Below are 18,133 nucleotides of genomic sequence, written 5' to 3' on the forward strand. Positions count from 1 at the left end.
TCTGAAAACAGCGTGACAATAAAACCCAGATATATAATGCAAAATCTTACATATGACATTATCAAAAAATAAAAGAATGGAAAAAAATTCCATCAAAATTCAACAGGATATAATCAGTAATTTCTCAAAGCTTTTATAATTTTAGAGTCTGCTCCCCAGTCATAGCATCAGCTTAAAACATATAAAGTGGTCTAACTGTCCTCCATAACACTGGAATCATACAGTTATATTAACTATTCTAAACATATTCTTCCAAAATCACACCTATCATCCTTTATTACCCATACTTATTATGGATAAGATTATGCAGAAGCATCTGCTGGCTTACAATATCAGTACAGGGTAAAGTTTTACATAACTGGTCACAAGCAATATACAGCATATAAAAATATAATAAAACATCAACAAACTATTTCATAAATCATTTTACTAGATTCACAACAACACACAACACACCACAACTCAGAACATAACTAATGTGGCTAACTACGGATTAGTCTGAATGTGTATAGTTCCATGGGTTGCAATGACAGTGTGTATGACTTGGTCATGTCCACCCCTTCATAGAGCATGGAGAGTGACATTTGATGCACCTGCTCACTGAACATGTTAGGAAAAAGCTCAGACAACCGTACCTGCAAACATGTGGAGAAGGAAAACCATAAGTATTTCATATAAGAGAAAACTATCTCTTTCAAATATTTGTCAAAGAAAACCAGTTTTAAACTATGGAAGGCTTCTTTTTGGACTTGAACTTATTCTGAACAACTAAGATACACACCTATGACCTGTTTGAGAATTGGGCAATATAGATCTCTTAGGTGGGGGAGAAAGAATTCTACCTACATGTTCCCTGCATTGTATTTCAGTTTCTAAACCATGGAACAGAACAAGGAGCCAAACAAGGAGTGTTCAGCCTCCTCAAAGACTTGGGGCTAAGGTGTCTAAATATCTGTGGATGTAACCAAGATGAGAACGGATGACAGATAAGTAGTATGTTTGAGGAAAGAAATCTGAATGTTCTGGCTCTGAGTGAAACAAAGCTCAAACGTAAAGAGGAAGAATGGTTTGGAAATGTCTTATGGGTAAAGTCGGGGACTGAAGAGAGGACAAGAGCCAAGGAAGAAGGAATAGTACAACTCCTGAAACAGGAATTTGGGAAGTCTGTGAGAGTGTAAGGACATAAATTCTAGACCAATTTGGGTTAAACTGAGAGTGGATGGCAGAAAATGGGTGATTACTGGCATTTATGGACATAGCCATACAAAGAAAGACTATGATAGGCAAGTGTTTTGGGAGCAGCTGAGTGATTGTGTTAGCAGTTTTGATGTAGGAGACCGGGTATTAGTGATATGTGATTTGAATACTAAGGTGAGTAACGTGGCAGTTGAGGGGAGGGTATAATTGGGGGCATGGGGTATTCAGCTTTATGAATGGAGACAGTGAACAGTTTCTGGAGTTGTGTACTGAAAAAGGACTGGTGATTGTGAATAGCCAGTTTAAAAAGAAGAACCTGCACATGTATACATATGTGAGTAGGAAAGATGGTCATTGGGCATTACAGGATCAGATGTTCATTGACAGGCATGTAAAAGATTGACTTTTGGATGTAGATGTGCAGAGAGGGGCAGCTGATTGCATGTTTAATCACAATCTTGTGGAGGTGAGGGAAGCTTTGTATAGGTTTTCAGAAAAAAAGGGAACAATATTGGTGAGAAGAGAGTGGTGAGAGTAAGTGAGCTTGGGAAAGAGGCTTGTGTGAAGAGATACCAGGATTGATTGCAGAATGATAAAAGGTGAGAGTAAATGAAACAAGGGGAGTGGGTGAAGAGAGGAAGGTATTCATGGAAGCAGTGCTGGCATGTGCAAGAGATTCATGCAGTATGCAAATGGTGGGAAGTGGGCAAATTTGAAAGGGTAATGAGAGGTGGTATGAAGAGTTAAAGTTGCAAGTGAAAGAGATAAAAAAGGTATTTGGGTGGTATTTACAAGGATGAAGCACAAATGACGGGATGAATACAAGAAAGCGGCAGGAAGTTAAGAGGAAAGTGCAGGCGTTAAAAAAGAGGGCAAATGAGAGTTGGGGTGAGTGAGTATCAGCAAACTTAATAGGGATTATGATGTTTTGGAAGGAGGTAGATAATGTGCGAAAAACAAGAAAACAAATGGGAACATTAGTGAAGGGGGCAAAAAGAGAAGTGGTAATAGGTAGTGATGAAGTGAGGAGGGGATGGAGTGAGTACTTTGTTAAATGTGTTTGAGAGTGGCAGGTGTAGGGTGTTAGGGCTGAGGTTGTAAGTGAAGTAAGAGAGTTATGGAGAGTGGCTGGTGAAGAGAGATGTGGTGAAAGTCTTGTGTAAGATGAAATGTGGCAACGAGATTAGGGTGGATGGTACTGCATTTGAATTTTTTAAAAACATGGGTGACTGTGTTGTTGACTGGTTGGTACAGACTTTTAATGTTTGTATGGATCGTGGCTAGGTGCCTGGGGATTGTCAAATGAAAATATAGTGCCACTGTATAAAGTCAAGGGGGGTAAAGGTGTGTGTTCAAACAACAAAGGTATACATTTGCTGAGGATACATGGTAAGTTCAGTGGGAAGGTAGTGATTGAAAGGGTGAAGGCATGTACAGAGCATCAGACTGGGGAGGAGTAGTGTGGCTCCAGAAGTGGTAGAGGATGTGTGGATCAGGTGTTTGTTGTTTGCCAGTGATACAGTTCTGTGGAAGATCTGCGTGAGAAACTGCAGAAGATGGTGACTAAATCTGTAAGTGTGTGAAAAAAACAAAGTTGAAAGTGAATGTCAATAAAAGCAAGGTTATTAGGTTTAGCAGGGATAAGGAAGGTTAGTGGGCATTTGAGTTTGAATGGAGAAGTATTGGATGAACTGAAGTATTTAAGATAACTGGGAGTGGACATGGCAGCAAATATAGCTATGGAAGCAGAAGTGAGTCATAGGGTTGGGGTGGAGGTGAAGGTTCTAGGAGCAATGAAGAATGTGTGGAAAGAGAGAACATTATATAGGAAGTCAAAAATGGATATGTCTGAAGAAATAACAGTCCCTCCAATATTATATTGATGGAAGGCATGGGCTATAGATAAGGCTGTGCAAAGGAAGGGGGACGTATCTGAAATGAAATGCTTGTGGACAATATGTGGTGCAAGGTGGTTTGATCAAGCAATGAAAGGGTATGAGAGATGTATGGCAAAAAAAAGAGTGTGGTTGAGATAGCAGAAGGTATGCTGAAATGGCTTGGACATATGGAGAGAATGAGTGAAGAAAAATTGACGAAGAGGATATGTCTGTCAGAGGTTGAGGGAGCAAGGAGTGGGAGACCACATGAGTTGGAAGGACAGAGTGAAAAAGATTTTGAGCAATTGGAGCCTGAACATGCAGAAGGGTGAGAGGCACTCAAGGAATAGAGTAAATTGGAACGATGTGGTATACCGGGGTCGACATGCTGTCAAAAGATTGAGCCAGGGCATGTGAAACATCTGGGGTAAACCATGGAAAGGTTTGTGAGGCCTGGATTTAGATAGGGAGCTGTGGTTTCAGTGCATAACACATGACAGCTTGAGACTGAGTGTCAATAAATATGGCCTTTTTTGTCTATTTTCCTGGTGCTACCTTGCTGATGCAGGAGGTGGTGATGCTGTTTCCTGTGGGGTAGGGTGGCACTGGGAATGGATGAAGGCAAGCAAGTATGAATATGTACATGTGTATAAAAATATATGTCTGTGTATATGTATGTATATGTGCATATGTTGATATGTATATGTATGTGCATGTTACGGTTGTGTGTATATGAGAGGATGGGCCTTTCTTTGTCTGTTTCCTGGTAATACCTCGCTGATGTGGGAGGCGGCAATTGGGTATAATAAATATAAAAGAAAATATATAAAAAAAGAGGCAGGAGGTCAAAAGAAAGGTTCAAGAGGTGAAAAAGAGAGCAAATGAGATTTGGGGTGAGAGAGTATGGTTAAATTTTAGGGAGAATAAAAAGATGTTTTGGAGGGAGGTAAATACAGTGGTTAAGACATGAGAACAAATGGGAACATTGGTGAAGGGGACTAATGGGGAGGTAATAACAAGTAGTGGTGAAGTGAGAAGGAGTGAGGATTTTGAAGGTTTGTTGAATGTGTTTGATGACAGAGTGGCACATATTGGGTGTTTTGGTCGAGGTGGTCTGCAAAGTGAGAGGGGTCAGGGAGAATGGTTTGGTAAACAGAGAAGAGGTAGTGAAATATTTGCAGAAGATGAAAGTCGGCAAGGTGGTGGGTTTGGATGGTATTGCAGCGAAATTTATCAAAAAAGGGGGTGACTGTTTTTGACTGGTTGGTGAGGATATTCTACGTATGTATGGTTTGTGGTGAAGTACCTGAGGATTGGCGGAATGCAAGCATACTGCCAATGTAAGAAGGCAAAGGGGATAAAGGTGAGTGTTCAAATTACAAAGGTATAAGTTTGCTGAGTATTCCTGGGAAATTATATGGGAGGGTACTGACTGAGAGGGTGAAGGCATGTACAAAGCATCAGATTGGGTAAAAGCAGTATGGTTTCAGAAGTGGTAAAGGATGTGTGGATCAGGTGTTTGCTTTGAAGAATGTATGTGAGAAATACTTAGAAAAGCAAATGGATTTGTATGTAGCATTTATGGATCTGGAGATGGCATATGATAGAGTTGATAGAGATGCTCTGTGGACAGTATTAAGAATATATGGTGTGGGAGGCAAGTTGTTAGAAGCAGTGAAAAGTTTTTATCGAGGATGTAAGGCATGTGTACGTGTAGGAAGAGAGGAAAGTGATTGGTTCTCAGTGAATGTAGGTTTGCAGCAGGGGTGTGTGATGTCTCCATGGTTGTTTAATTTCTTTATGGATGGGGTTGTTAGGGAGGTGAATGCAAGAGTTTTGGAAAGAGGGGCAAGTATGCAGTCTGTTGTGGATGAGAGAGCGTGGGAAGTGAGTCAGTTGTTGTTTGCTGATGATACAGCGCTGGTGGCTGATTCATGTGAGAAACTGCAGAAGCTGGTGACTGAGTTTGGTAAAGTGTGTGAAAGAAGAAAGTTAAGAGTAAATGTGAATAAGAGCAAGGTTATTAGGTACAGTAGGGTTGAGGGTCAAGTTAATTGAGAGGTAAGTTTGAAAGGAGAAAAAGTGGAGGAAGTAAAGTGTTTTAGATATCTGGGAGTGGATTTGGCAGCGGATGGAACCATGGAAGCGGAAGTGAATCATAGGGTGGGGGAGGGGGCGAAAATTCTGGGAGCCTTGAAGAATGTGTGGAAGTCGAGAACATTATCTCGGAAAGCAAAAATGGGTATGTTTGAAGGAATAGTGGTTCCAACAATGTTGTATGGTTGCGAGGCGTGGGCTATAGATAGAGTTGTGCACAGGAGGGTGGATGTGCTGGAAATGAGATGTTTGAGGACAATATGTGGCGTGACGTGGTTTGATCGAGTAAGTAAAAATAGGGTAAGAGAGATGTTTGGTAATAAAAAGAGTGTGGTTGAGAGAGCAGAAGAGGGTGTTTTGAAATAGTTTGGTCACATGGAGAGAATGAGTGAGGAAAGATTGACCAAGAGGATATATGTGTCAGAGGTGGAGGGAACGAGGAGAAGTGGGAGACCAAATTGGAGGTGGAAAGATGGAGTGAAAAGGATTTTGAGTGATCGGGGCCTGAACATGCAGGAGGGTGAAAGGCGTGTAAGGAACAGAGTGAATTGGAATGATGTGGTATACCGGGGTCGACGTGCTGTCAGTGGATTGAATCAGGGCATGTGAAGCGTCTGGGGTAAACCATGGAAAGCTGTGTAGGTATGTATATTTGCATGTGTGGACGCATGTATATACATGTGTATGGGGGTGGGTTGGGCCATTTCTTTCATCTGTTTCCTGGCGCTACCTCGCAAACGCGGGAGACAGCGACAAAGCAAAGAAAAAAAAATATATAAAAATATATATATATATATATATATATATATATATATATTATCCCTGGGGATAGGGGAGAAAGAATACTTCCCACGTATTCCCTGCGTGTCGTAGAAGGCGACTAAAAGGGAAGGGAGCGGGGGGCTGGAAATCCTCCCCTCTTTTTTTTTATTTTAATTTTCCAAAAGAAGGAACAGAGAAGGGGGCCAGGTGAGGGTATTCCCTCAAAGGCCCAGTCCTCTCTTCTTAACGCTACCTCGCTATCGCGGGAAATGGCGAATAGTATAAAAAAAAAATATATATATATATATATATATATATATATATATATATATATATATATATATATATATCCCTGGGGATAGGGGATTAAGAATACTTCCCACGTATTCCCTGCGTGTCGTAGAAGGCGACTAAAAGGGGAGGGAGCGGGGGGCTGGAAATCCTCCCCTCTCGTTTTTTTTTTCAAATTTTCCAAAAGAAGGAACAGAGGGGGCCAGGTGAGGATATTCCAAAAAAGGCCCAGTCCTCTGTTCTTAACGCTACCTCGCTAATGCGGGAAATGGCGAATAGTTTAAAAGAAAAAGAAAGAATATATATATATATATATATATATATATATATATATATATATATATATATATTTTTTTTTTTTTTTCAAACTATTCGCCATTTCCCGCGTTAGCGAGGTAGCGTTAAGAACAGAGGACTGGGCCATTGAGGGAATATCTTCACCTGGCCCCCTTCTCTGTTCCTTCTTTTGGGAAAAAAAAAAAAAAAAAATTGAGTGGGGAGGATTTCCAGCCCCCCGCTCCCTCCCCTTTTAGTTGCCTTCTACGACACACAGGGAATACGTGGGAAGTATTTTTTCTCCCTATCCCCTATCCCCTATCTGGGTATTCACACACATATATATATATATATATATATATATATATATATATATATATATATATATATATATATATATATATATAAAAAAAAAATATATATATATATATATATATATATATATATATATATATATATATATATATATATATATATATATGTTTCCTTGTGCTACGTCGCTAATGCAGGAGACAGCGACAAAGCAAAATAAATAAATAAATAAATATATAGCAATGATGAAAGAGATAGCATTCATTGGATGTTCATTTGCCCAAGCTGTCTCAACTAACGTAAAAATATATGATTTATTAAATAAATATGTAATAAAAGGGGAAAATGAGAACCATAAACCACACTGATAACTATCGATGTTGCAATAAAAAATGTTTCAAGTGATCAAATGGCTAGTTGAAAGCGAACAGCAGAGTCAGATTTCCAGATCTGACATGGAAGTAAAAAAGTGGATATAAAGAGGAACCAGCATATCAGATAAAATGTTATATAAGAAGCGATGATAAATACAGGTATGAAGTAAACAGGTGGTATGGAGACTATGAGATTATAAATTTCTTTTTCTTTCTTTCAAACTATTCGCCACATCCCGCATTAGCGAGGTAGCGTTAAGAACAGAGGACTGGGCCTTTGAGGGAATATCCTCACCTGGCCCCCTTCTCTGTTCCTTCTTTTGGAAAATTAAAAGAAAAAAAAAAAAAAACGAGAGGGGAGGACTTCCAGCCCCCCGCTCCCTTCCCTTTTAGTCGCCTTCTACGACATGCAGGGAATACGTGGGAAGTATTCTTTCTCCCCTATCCCCAGGGAAAGAGATTATAAATATGGAAGAATAAGTAAAACTACATATTAGTAAGGCACATCAGAAAGACAAGTCAATGGCAAAGACAAGGGCTAGATAAGGATATGAGTGCACAAGCAAAGAGTATCTTGACAGAGGAATTGACTAAAATATGACAAGATCATACTGGATATATGATCTTGTGCATGGAAAAAATAAGTAATACACAATACAGATATAGGTTTATATCATACATATGCTCATATATACAAAAGGCTGAAACATTTATGGATCTGTATCTTACACATCTTTTTGAATCTGGGTATTCACACATAACCTCCCCAGTCAACTAAACAATATTCAAAGAGCCATCTCTGACTATCTGACCTTTCCTCCATTGGTTGAACATGATAACCCAGGTGACTTGAAACCACAGTCAAATCCAAGGCGGTGGAGTGTGAGTGATGATATGGACCCAGGTGGATGTGGAGTCAAATGGGAATTGTGTCCGACTGTAGCACGTGGTGGATCCACCATTGTCCGTAAGTTCACCATATGCACATCACAAGGTAATGTCCCACCAACATCCCATGAAGACTGCATTGGACCAGTCTTGAGAGAAAAAAATTTATACATACATACATAATATAAAAAATTCAAAGGTCATATCGTATGTAGCTCACCGTTTGATCTACATATCTAAAAATTAACATAAATCAGTTCCACATTACTACAATAGGGAAGGTGATGCAAAAATCTCACAACACTTTGGTTACTATTCAACACAGGACACTCATTTATATTTGAAAAAATCTCATAGTAATGTAATACTGGTTCACTTTCCCTCTACAGGTATTACTTTGGTTTTTGCTTCTGAGAGCTGGCTCCTTGTATGCCCCCATCACAAGCCAGACCAAGCAATACTCAGCAAGCTGCCGTGTCACATAATTTCTGTAAGACCATTGGCAACTCAACGGTGGACCATTTTGATAACTGTTTCTTTCCCTACACATTGAAGCTTTGGAGCTCTCTACCCTCTCATGTCTTTCCCAATAACTATGACCTAAAACATTTCAAAAGGCAAGTTTTTCCATTTCTCCAAAATACGGAAATACTTTCCCTTGTCTCTTCTAACTCATTACCTTTCATAATCCTCTCTATTCTAATTATGGCCTGACCTTGATGTGGTTGTTTCTCCATACGTAGAGCCACCAATGGTGGAAAAAAATGGTAAGAAAACACAAAACAGAACATTCAATCTTAAAAATACAAAGTGACATCTTAATAAAAGTGATATTACCTGGTTTATAAATAAATACATTGAAGCTCAAAGAATAAAGTATATCCTTCCTAGAATCTCTGACAAGCAATAAGATCCAACAAAACAATCCACCAGATAAAGTACCTGAAGAACCATAATCCTGAATTCTCTTTACCCTACTGTCATGTCATAAATACAACCACCTGCGAAGGGACAAGCAGTGTTTATCTAAGAATTGGCTTAAACTTTCTTCGCAGATAAAATGAATTTTACGCGCGGGAGACAGCAACAAAGCAAAAAAAAAAAAAAAAAATAAAAATATTCCAAAAATCAATAAGTGATCCCTGATCTTTCAAAATATCTCCTGTCTTAATATCAATTGAAGATTCTCTCAGATAAGTATTGTCAGATTGCTTTTAGTTTATTTCAACTTAAACTCCAGGACTTGTCTTAATACAACTTAAAGGGACATAAAAACATGGATACTTCTGGTATCATGTTTTAGACATAGGCCTTAACACTTACTTGTCTGGGATTTAGTTTATTTCTAGTTTATGGACCTCAATGGACCTTATAATCATTAACTGTACTCTCTCACATTCAACAATAAAAAATTATCTTTCTATCTAGAACATGCCTAAATCAGACAGATAGACATTATAAAATCTGAGACAAGGCTTTTATGACTCACATATGGGCAACAGTCATTTTAGGGTTGGACTTATAATCTACCAAGCCTTTCATGAGATTAATCTTACTGTTTAGTGAGGCATACAGTCCAAACTCTGTTAAGTGGCACTGCTTTCGATGTCAGCTGTCTCCGTAATCAAAATCACCCAAACAACATTCAGAAAATGTTATTGGAAGGGCCTCAGGTCACAGGTCTCTTTAATGCCGGCACTTAACCTGGGGAAAAATAATGTTCAAGAAATGTCTTTCAAGAGTTAAACCATTTTCTCAGAAAGGAAGTTTAGGTGAATTCAATCGCATTTAAATGTCTGTGGTACCCATCTTATACACCTGTTTTCTTTCGTTAACTCTTTCATGTTCCCTGAAATGCTTTCCCATTTCAAGATTCTATGGCTGCAAGAGTCTATGTTCTTTCATTCATCTGAATGCCTCTTTTCATGTTCCTCTTTACCGTGTAACAATCAATAGTTAGGTTGGCATCTTATAAATTCAAAGTTTCTTTTCTCCAAACATGAAAAGATTCTAAAGATTTTGGTCTTCCTAAGACTTCTCAGTCTGACATTTTCCCAGGTTTTTCATAACTGTCCTCAAAGCTTTCAGCTTCCCATATAGGGACTTTACTATCTTTCCTGAGGGATGAGCAATTTCAGGACTTAATCTACTTAGGACTTTAAGGAAAGGATTGTTGATCAACAACAATGAGTATGGTTTGGATGAAAATCAACCCTTCTTTTAAAAATCAAATCACAAAATAAAAATCCCTTGAAATTATAGCTTGCATCTTTTTTTTTCCATCTTAGCTCTTTACGTGAGCTAATATGGAGGACTCATCAAGACAGAGGACTGCTTTAGTTCTCTTACTAATGTTTCTGCAGACCTTATGAACTTCTGGAATAAAAAAAACTGGGCAACCTTTGCATTCTCCCTGATACTAAATCCTTAACATAGCTATCAAAGGTAATTCATGAAACAAGATGAAGGGAAATTTTCAACTTCATTCCATTTTCAACCTTAAAGTACTATATATGTATGTGTATGGGTTTTTCTGTGGTGACTTTATCCATACTTGTACAGGCTGCCTCTTTCTGCCCTTATTTAAATAAAAGGTGTAATATATCAGTGTGTAGAGATAATTTCACAAGTGCCTTTCGTCACTGGAAATAATCCTTGTAAGGACTGCCTTTTCCTGCAGTCATTTAAATTGGATGGTACACTTTACTTGTATTCTGAGATCCCTTATGTCATAAACAAATATATTTAGCACTGAGAAAGAATCTTAGTATCAGTTACCCATATACCATGATTGAGTAAGGCATGACCTTGGGGTGTGCAACAAATTTAAACATCTGTATGGCAACAAACATGGTTAATTTATCAGTATTTTTGTTTTTCTTTCACTGTTCTTTCTTTTCTTTCAAACTATTCGCCATTTCCCGCGTTAGCGAGGTAGCGTTAAGAACAGAGGACTGGGCCTTGGAGGGAATATCCTCACCTGGCCCCCTTCTCTGTTCCTTGTTTTGGAAAATTAAAAAAAAAAATGAGAGGGGAAGATTTCCAGCCCCCCGCTCCCTCCCCTTTTAGTCGCCTTCTACGACACGCAGGGAATACGTGGGAAGTATTCTTTCTCCCCTATCCCCAGGGATATATACATATATATATATATATATATATATATATATATGTAGGTTTGCGGCAGGGGTGTGTGATGTCTCCATGGTTGTTTAATTTGTTTATGGATGGGGTTGTTAGGGAGGTAAATGCAAGAGTTTTGGAAAGAGGGGCAAGTATGAAGTCTGTTGGGGATGAGAGAGCTTGGGAAGTGAGTCAGTTGTTGTTCGCTGATGATACAGCGCTGGTGGCTGATTCATGTGAGAAACTGCAGAAGCTGGTGACTGAGTTTGGTAAAGTGTGTGGAAGAAGAAAGTTATGAGTAAATGTGAATAAGAGCAAGGTTATTAGGTACAGTAGGGTTGAGGGTCAAGTCAATTGGGAGGTGAGTTTGAATGGAGAAAAACTGGAGGAAGTGAAGTGTTTTAGATATCTGGGAGTGGATCTGGCAGCGGATGGAACCATGGAAGCGGAAGTGGATCATAGGGTGGGGGAGGGGGCGAAAATTCTGGGAACCTTGAAGAATGTGTGGAAGTCGAGAACATTATCTCGGAAAGCAAAATTGGGTATGTTTGAAGGAATAGTGGTTCCAACAATGTTGTATGGTTGCGAGGCGTGGGCTATGGATAGAGTTGTGCGCAGGAGGATGGATGTGCTGGAAATGAGATGTTTGAGGACAATGTGTGGTGTGAGGTGGTTTGATCGAGTGAGTAACGTAAGGGTAAGAGAGATGTGTGGAAATAAAAAGAGCGTGGTTGAGAGAGCAGAAGAGGGTGTTTTGAAGTGGTTTGGGCACATGGAGAGAATGAGTGAGGAAAGATTGACCAAGAGGATATATGTGTCGGAGGTGGAGGGAACGAGGAGAAGAGGGAGACCAAATTGGAGGTGGAAAGATGGAGTGAAAAAGATTTTGTGTGATCGGGGCCTGAACATGCAGGAGGGTGAAAGGAGGGCAAGGAATAGAGTGAATTGGAGCGATGTGGTATACCGGGGTTGACGTGCTGTCAGTGGATTGAATCAAGGCATGTGAAGCGTCTGGGGTAAACCATGGAAAACTGTGTAGGTATGTATATTTGTGTGTGTGGACGTATGTATATACATGCGTATGGGGGGGGGGTTGGGCCATTTCTTTCGTCTGTTTCCTTGCGCTACCTCGCAAACGCGGGAGACAGCGACAAAGTATAATAAAAAAATAAAAATAATACATATATATACATATATCCCTGGGGATAGGGGAGAAAGAATACTTCCCACGTATTCCCTGCGTGTCGTAGAAGGCGACTAAAAGGGAAGGGAGCGGGGGGCTGGAAATCCTCCCCTCTCGTTTTTTTTTTTTTTTTTTTAATTTTCCAAAAGAAGGAACAGAGAAGAGGGCCAGGTGAGGATATTGCCTCAAAGGCCCAGTCCTCTGTTCTTAACGCTACCTCGCTATCGCGGGAAATGGCAAATAGTATGAAAAAAAAAAAAAAATATATATATATATATATATATATATATTGATTGAGAGGGTGAAGGCATGTACAGAGCATCAGATTGAGGAAGAGCAGTGTGGTTTCAGAAGTGGTAGAGGATGTGTGGATCAGGTGTTTGCTTTGAAGAATGTATGTGAGAAATACTTAGAAAAGCAAATGGATTTGTATGTAGCATTTATGGATCTGGAGAAGGCATATGATAGAGTTGATAGAGATGCTCTGTGGAAGGTATTAAGAATATATGGTGTGGGAGGAAAGTTGTTAGAAGCAGTGAAAAGTTTTTATCGAGGATGTAAGGCATGTGTACGTGTAGGAAGAGAGGAAAGTGATTGGTTCTCAGTGAATGTAGGTTTGCGGCAGGGGTGTGTGATGTCTCCATGGTTGTTTAATTTGTTTATGGATGGGGTTGTTAGGGAGGTAAATGCAAGAGTTTTGGAAAGAGGGGCAAGTATGAAGTCTGTTGGGGATGAGAGAGCTTGGGAAGTGAGTCAGTTGTTGTTCGCTGATGATACAGCGCTGGTGGCTGATTCATGTGAGAAACTGCAGAAGCTGGTGACTGAGTTTGGTAAAGTGTGTGGAAGAAGAAAGTTAAGAGTAAATGTGAATAAGAGCAAGGTTATTAGGTACAGTAGGGTTGAGGGTCAAGTCAATTGGGAGGTGAGTTTGAATGGAGAAAAACTGGAGGAAGTGAAGTGTTTTAGATATCTGGGAGTGGATCTGGCAGCAGATGGAACCATGGAAGCGGAAGTGGATCATAGGGTGGGGGAGGGGGCGAAAATTCTGGGGGCCTTGAAGAATGTGTGGAAGTCGAGAACATTATCTCGGAAAGCAAAAATGGGTATGTTTGAAGGAATAGTGGTTCCAACAATGTTGTATGGTTGCGAGGCGTGGGCTATGGATAGAGTTGTGCGCAGGAGGATGGATGTGCTGGAAATGAGATGTTTGAGGACAATGTGTGGTGTGAGGTGGTTTGATCGAGTGAGTAACGTAAGGGTAAGAGAGATGTGTGGAAATAAAAAGAGCGTGGTTGAGAGAGCAGAAGAGGGTGTTTTGAAGTGATTTGGGCACATGGAGAGGATGAGTGAGGAAAGATTGACCAAGAGGATATATGTGTCGGAGGTGGAGGGAGCAAGGAGAAGAGGGAGACCAAATTGGAGGTGGAAAGATGGAGTGAAAAAGATTTTGTGTGATCGGGGCCTGAACATGCAGGAGGGTGAAAGGAGGGCAAGGAATAGAGTGAATTGGAGCGATGTGGTATACCGGGGTTGACGTGCTGTCAGTGGATGGAATCAAGGCATGTGAAGCGTCTGGGGTAAACCATATACATTATTCTCAGTAACTTGTACAAAATGGATGTGTGCATTACCTGCAGAATTCTTGTTTATCCAAAAATATCTTTTTAAAAACTACTATAACACTTACAATGCAAATAATATGAGAATACCTGTTCAACACTTCAATATTTAAGTTACAAAAATTTCAAATATTATTTCAAACATATCCACGCAAATGAAGGATCATTACAGGCACCAAACAATTTAAAATTTTATAACCAGATCTAGATAGTTGTCTATATGATCATTTCTAACAACAGGTATTGAGATATCTGCAGAGCAGGGAAAATATACTACCCGAAAGGGGAAATCATCATCATTCATAAAATACCATTATAAAAACAATGCCTAAGTTCCAACAGTTGCATATGAAGGAAAGTGTATTGTAGTTCATCTTGCATGTATCTACTTATTACACTATATAAATATTTTGTACTAAACAGAGAAAGCATATCTCCAGCCTTTCATGAATTCCTTCTGCAGTCGCTTCTTCTTAAACCTGTATGCTCTTTTCCTACAAATATTATGATTCTCCTCAGGATCCACTCCATGATCATACAACTCCTCAGCAATGAATTGACTCCAGTCTGGCTTAAAAGTAACATTGTTGAACTCTAACCAGACAGTATAGCGATAACTATTAGTCCTCATTGAGTAACCCATAACAGTTGTATTGCGCATTGGAGGCTGGTCACTATCTGGCTGAATGGTTGGTTCAGGTCCTGGTCGAGGGTACTGACTAAATGCTGCCTTTTTCACTTGCATGCCACTTTGGAACTGGGAGATGAATTTGTACTTCCTAAGCACTTTCTGTTGATTGTAGTGTCTTCTTACTTCTATATCCTTGGATACATGAGGGACTGTGTCATTCCATATCATATTTAATACTGCAGATAAACTGGTTCCTTCTGTGCAAACCAACACATCTCTAGAATCTTCTGGACAGGTTGACAGTGCAGGTAATCCTGCCAAGTCAACCAAAGTTGGAAATAAATCCACCAGTTCAATAAGGCCATCATAACTTCTGAAAGTGATATTACTGTTCTTTCTATTTCCCATTAATTGATGACTAAAATATTCTTTTTATTTCTGATACACCCAGGTCCTTGGGGTGTCCCCTAAACATTAAGGGTTAGAGAGATTTTGCATTCCAAAAGTCCTTACTCCATTTCCTTTTCTAATTGCAATGACATGCATCATAAAATTTTCATACATTGCCAGCATTCTATTAACCATCTGCACTCACTTAAAAGAGTTTTCTGGAGTAGCATCTATCTATCTAAATCTATGATGTCCATTCCCTTTGGAACTCCCTCAAGGGAGTGGCCACAGCAAAAGAGTCTTCATAACCGGTGAACTCCAGCACTGCTTCTTTGCTTTTTGTGCTTAACCCTTAACAGGCCAATGGCAAAGGGCAACTCTAGCAGTGTTTTCAGAGGCTCCTACCTAATGTTCCTACCAATTATTTCTATCCAATATGTCTACCTAATTTTTCTGCATAATTTTCTAACCTACTACTTCTGCCTAATGCTCCCAGCTAATGTTTCTACCTAATGCTCCTGTCTATTGTTCCTACCTACTATTTTGATTTAATGCTCTTCCCATTTTGCCAAAAGGCTGAAGTAGCACTAATCCTCAAAAATATGGTTGTCAACCATTAAGTGGTAATCTTCTGTGCATTCCTCAATATTGCTGTGATATGCTATTCTTTTAAGACCTCTTCCATCTGGCCTCCATTTCATAATTCCTACAGAAAGAAAAGCTCATCTTTTCTAGCAATATAAGAATAAACACAAATACAGCATACATACTTCACATTATTCACAACAGTGAAGTCCATAAAGAACTCCCTCAAAATAAAAAAAAGCAATTCTAGAAAGTCTATGACTTCATTAAATAAGCTTTTTTGAATCATATTGGTATACTGCATCAATCTTTTTCCATTTCATTCCTGGACTTCTAAACCAGATGTACTCTCAATCATTATATTCATTTATGCTCTTTCTATCAATCCTTTTACATGATCCATTAAACACATCCATACCACATTAGCACACTATTTTAACAAACTATTCCCATTATCATAAAATAATCATCTACATCTTCAGTATTCCTCACTGTGTCATTGCTATGCAGCATCCTCCAGTCATTAACTTCATCGTGAAAAAACAGAATACTCAATGTGTGTTCTACACTTAAACAAGAGGAAATATTACAAGGAAAAAATATTTCCCTCAATAGCCTCTCTTACACATAAAGCATGTAAAATAAAGTTGCTAAAATCCATTCAGAATCTAGAAAATACTATTGATATGCATGCCCTTCTAACATATGAAACTGGTGGGAAATTGCAAAAACAATATATCAAGTAATCTTTTACTGAATGTTTACTAGGAGATGGCTGGATATCAAAAAGAATAGGGCAAATCCTACAATCAATCACCAGAGAAGTGGCTAAAGATATAGAATGTGTAGCAATTTCCCTCACACGTACCTTTGCTGTCGGAAGAAGGGAGTAAAGAGGGTAGAGGAGGCTGTGAACTCCAGCATGAGCCAACAATGAAGGGAAGGCTGCTAAACCCTCATGACTTGAGCCAGATTCCTGTAGCAAGGTACTTTATCAACATACTATAAAGCTAATGGTCAAACTTGACTGAACTCATCTCTGGAAATAAAAATGTTAAGCTTGGGACAAAAGATCCATATGAAAACCTTACCATACAAAAAATTTTAAGTACATGGAATGTTCATTGTATTTGACGTCTTTAAAACTGTCTCTCATAAAATGTAAACAGCCTTTGAGCCTTTTCTTTTAAAAGATCTTTTGCTAAAACATACTTTTGTACCACATGGAAATGATCTTTTAGCTCTTATATCTAGTATGAGCCTAAACCACATGTACCAGAATGACTAATGCTCTGAAATTATGCAAGTTTTGCTTACACAAAACATTTTTCCCTTTTATGAAAACAGTGATCCCAAAACCACTACTGACAAAATGTACACAGTTAATGACTGATATATGTATGTATGTATATGTATATATATTTATTTTTTTCTTTTTACTTTGTCGCGGTATCCTGCGTTAGCGAGGTAGTGCAAGGAAACAGATGAAAGAATGGACCAACCCACCCACATACACATGTATATACATACACATCCACGCACACAAATATACATACCTATACATCTCAACGTATACATATATATACACACACAGACATATACATATATACACATGTACATAATTCATACTGTCTGCCCCTGCTCATTCCCATCGCCACCCCATCACACATGAAATAACAAATCCCTCCCCCCACATGTGTGCAAGGTAGCATTAGGAAAAGACAACAAAGGCCACATTCGTTCACACTCAGTCTCTAGCTGTCATGTATATTGCACCAAAACCACAGCTCCCTTTACACATCCAGGCTCCACAGAACTTTCCTTGGTTTACCCCAGATGCTTCACAAGCCCTGGTTCAATCCACTGACAGCACGTCGACCCTGGTACACCACATCATTCCAATTCACTCTATTCCTTGCATGCCTTTCACCCTCCTGCATGTTCAGGCCCCAATCACTCAAAATCTTTTTCACTCCATCTTTCCACCTCCAATTTGGTCTCCCACTTCTCCTCATTCCCTCCATCTCTGACACATATATCCTCTTGGTCAATCTTTCCTCACTCATTCTCTCCATGTGACCAAACCATTTCAAAACACCCTCTTCTCCTCTCTCAACCACACTCTTTTTATTGCCACACATCTCTCTTACCCTGTTATAACTTACTTGATCAAACCACTTCACACCACATATTGTCCTCAAACACCTCATTTCCAGCACATCCACCCTCCTCCGCACAACTCTATCTATAGCCCACGCCTCGCAACCATATAACATTGTTGGAATTGCTATTCCTTCAAACATACCCATTTTTGCTTTCCGAGATAATGTTCTCAACTTCCACACATTCTTCAACGCTTCCAGAACTTTCGCCCCCTCCCTTCCTCTATGATTCACTTCCGCTTCCATGGTTCCATCCACTGCCAAATCCACTTTCAGATATCTAAAACACTTCACTTCCTCCAGTTTTTCTCCATTCAAACCTACCTCCCAATTGACTTGTCCCTCAACCCTACTGTACCTAATAACCTT

The 18,133-nt window shown here is 39.3% G+C and overlaps 1 protein-coding gene across 1 annotated transcript in view; it reads right to left on the bottom strand.

The window, feature by feature from the left end:
- Positions 1 to 408: 408 nt before the first annotated feature.
- Positions 409 to 18,133, bottom strand: part of alpha-Man-IIa (alpha-mannosidase 2) — a 148,723-nt gene continuing 130,998 nt past the window's right edge. Inside the window, exons 21-23 of the mRNA XM_071657753.1 lie at positions 16,471 to 16,578; positions 7,999 to 8,223; positions 409 to 635 (exon numbers count right to left, since the gene is read on the bottom strand). Of these exons, the coding sequence (XP_071513854.1) occupies positions 483 to 635; positions 7,999 to 8,223; positions 16,471 to 16,578 (486 nt within the window). The 3' untranslated portion in view covers positions 409 to 482. The remainder of the gene's footprint in view (positions 636 to 7,998; positions 8,224 to 16,470; positions 16,579 to 18,133) is intronic.

This window comes from Panulirus ornatus, chromosome 65 (assembly GCF_036320965.1).
Source record: "Panulirus ornatus isolate Po-2019 chromosome 65, ASM3632096v1, whole genome shotgun sequence".
NCBI lineage: Eukaryota > Metazoa > Arthropoda > Malacostraca > Decapoda > Palinuridae > Panulirus > Panulirus ornatus.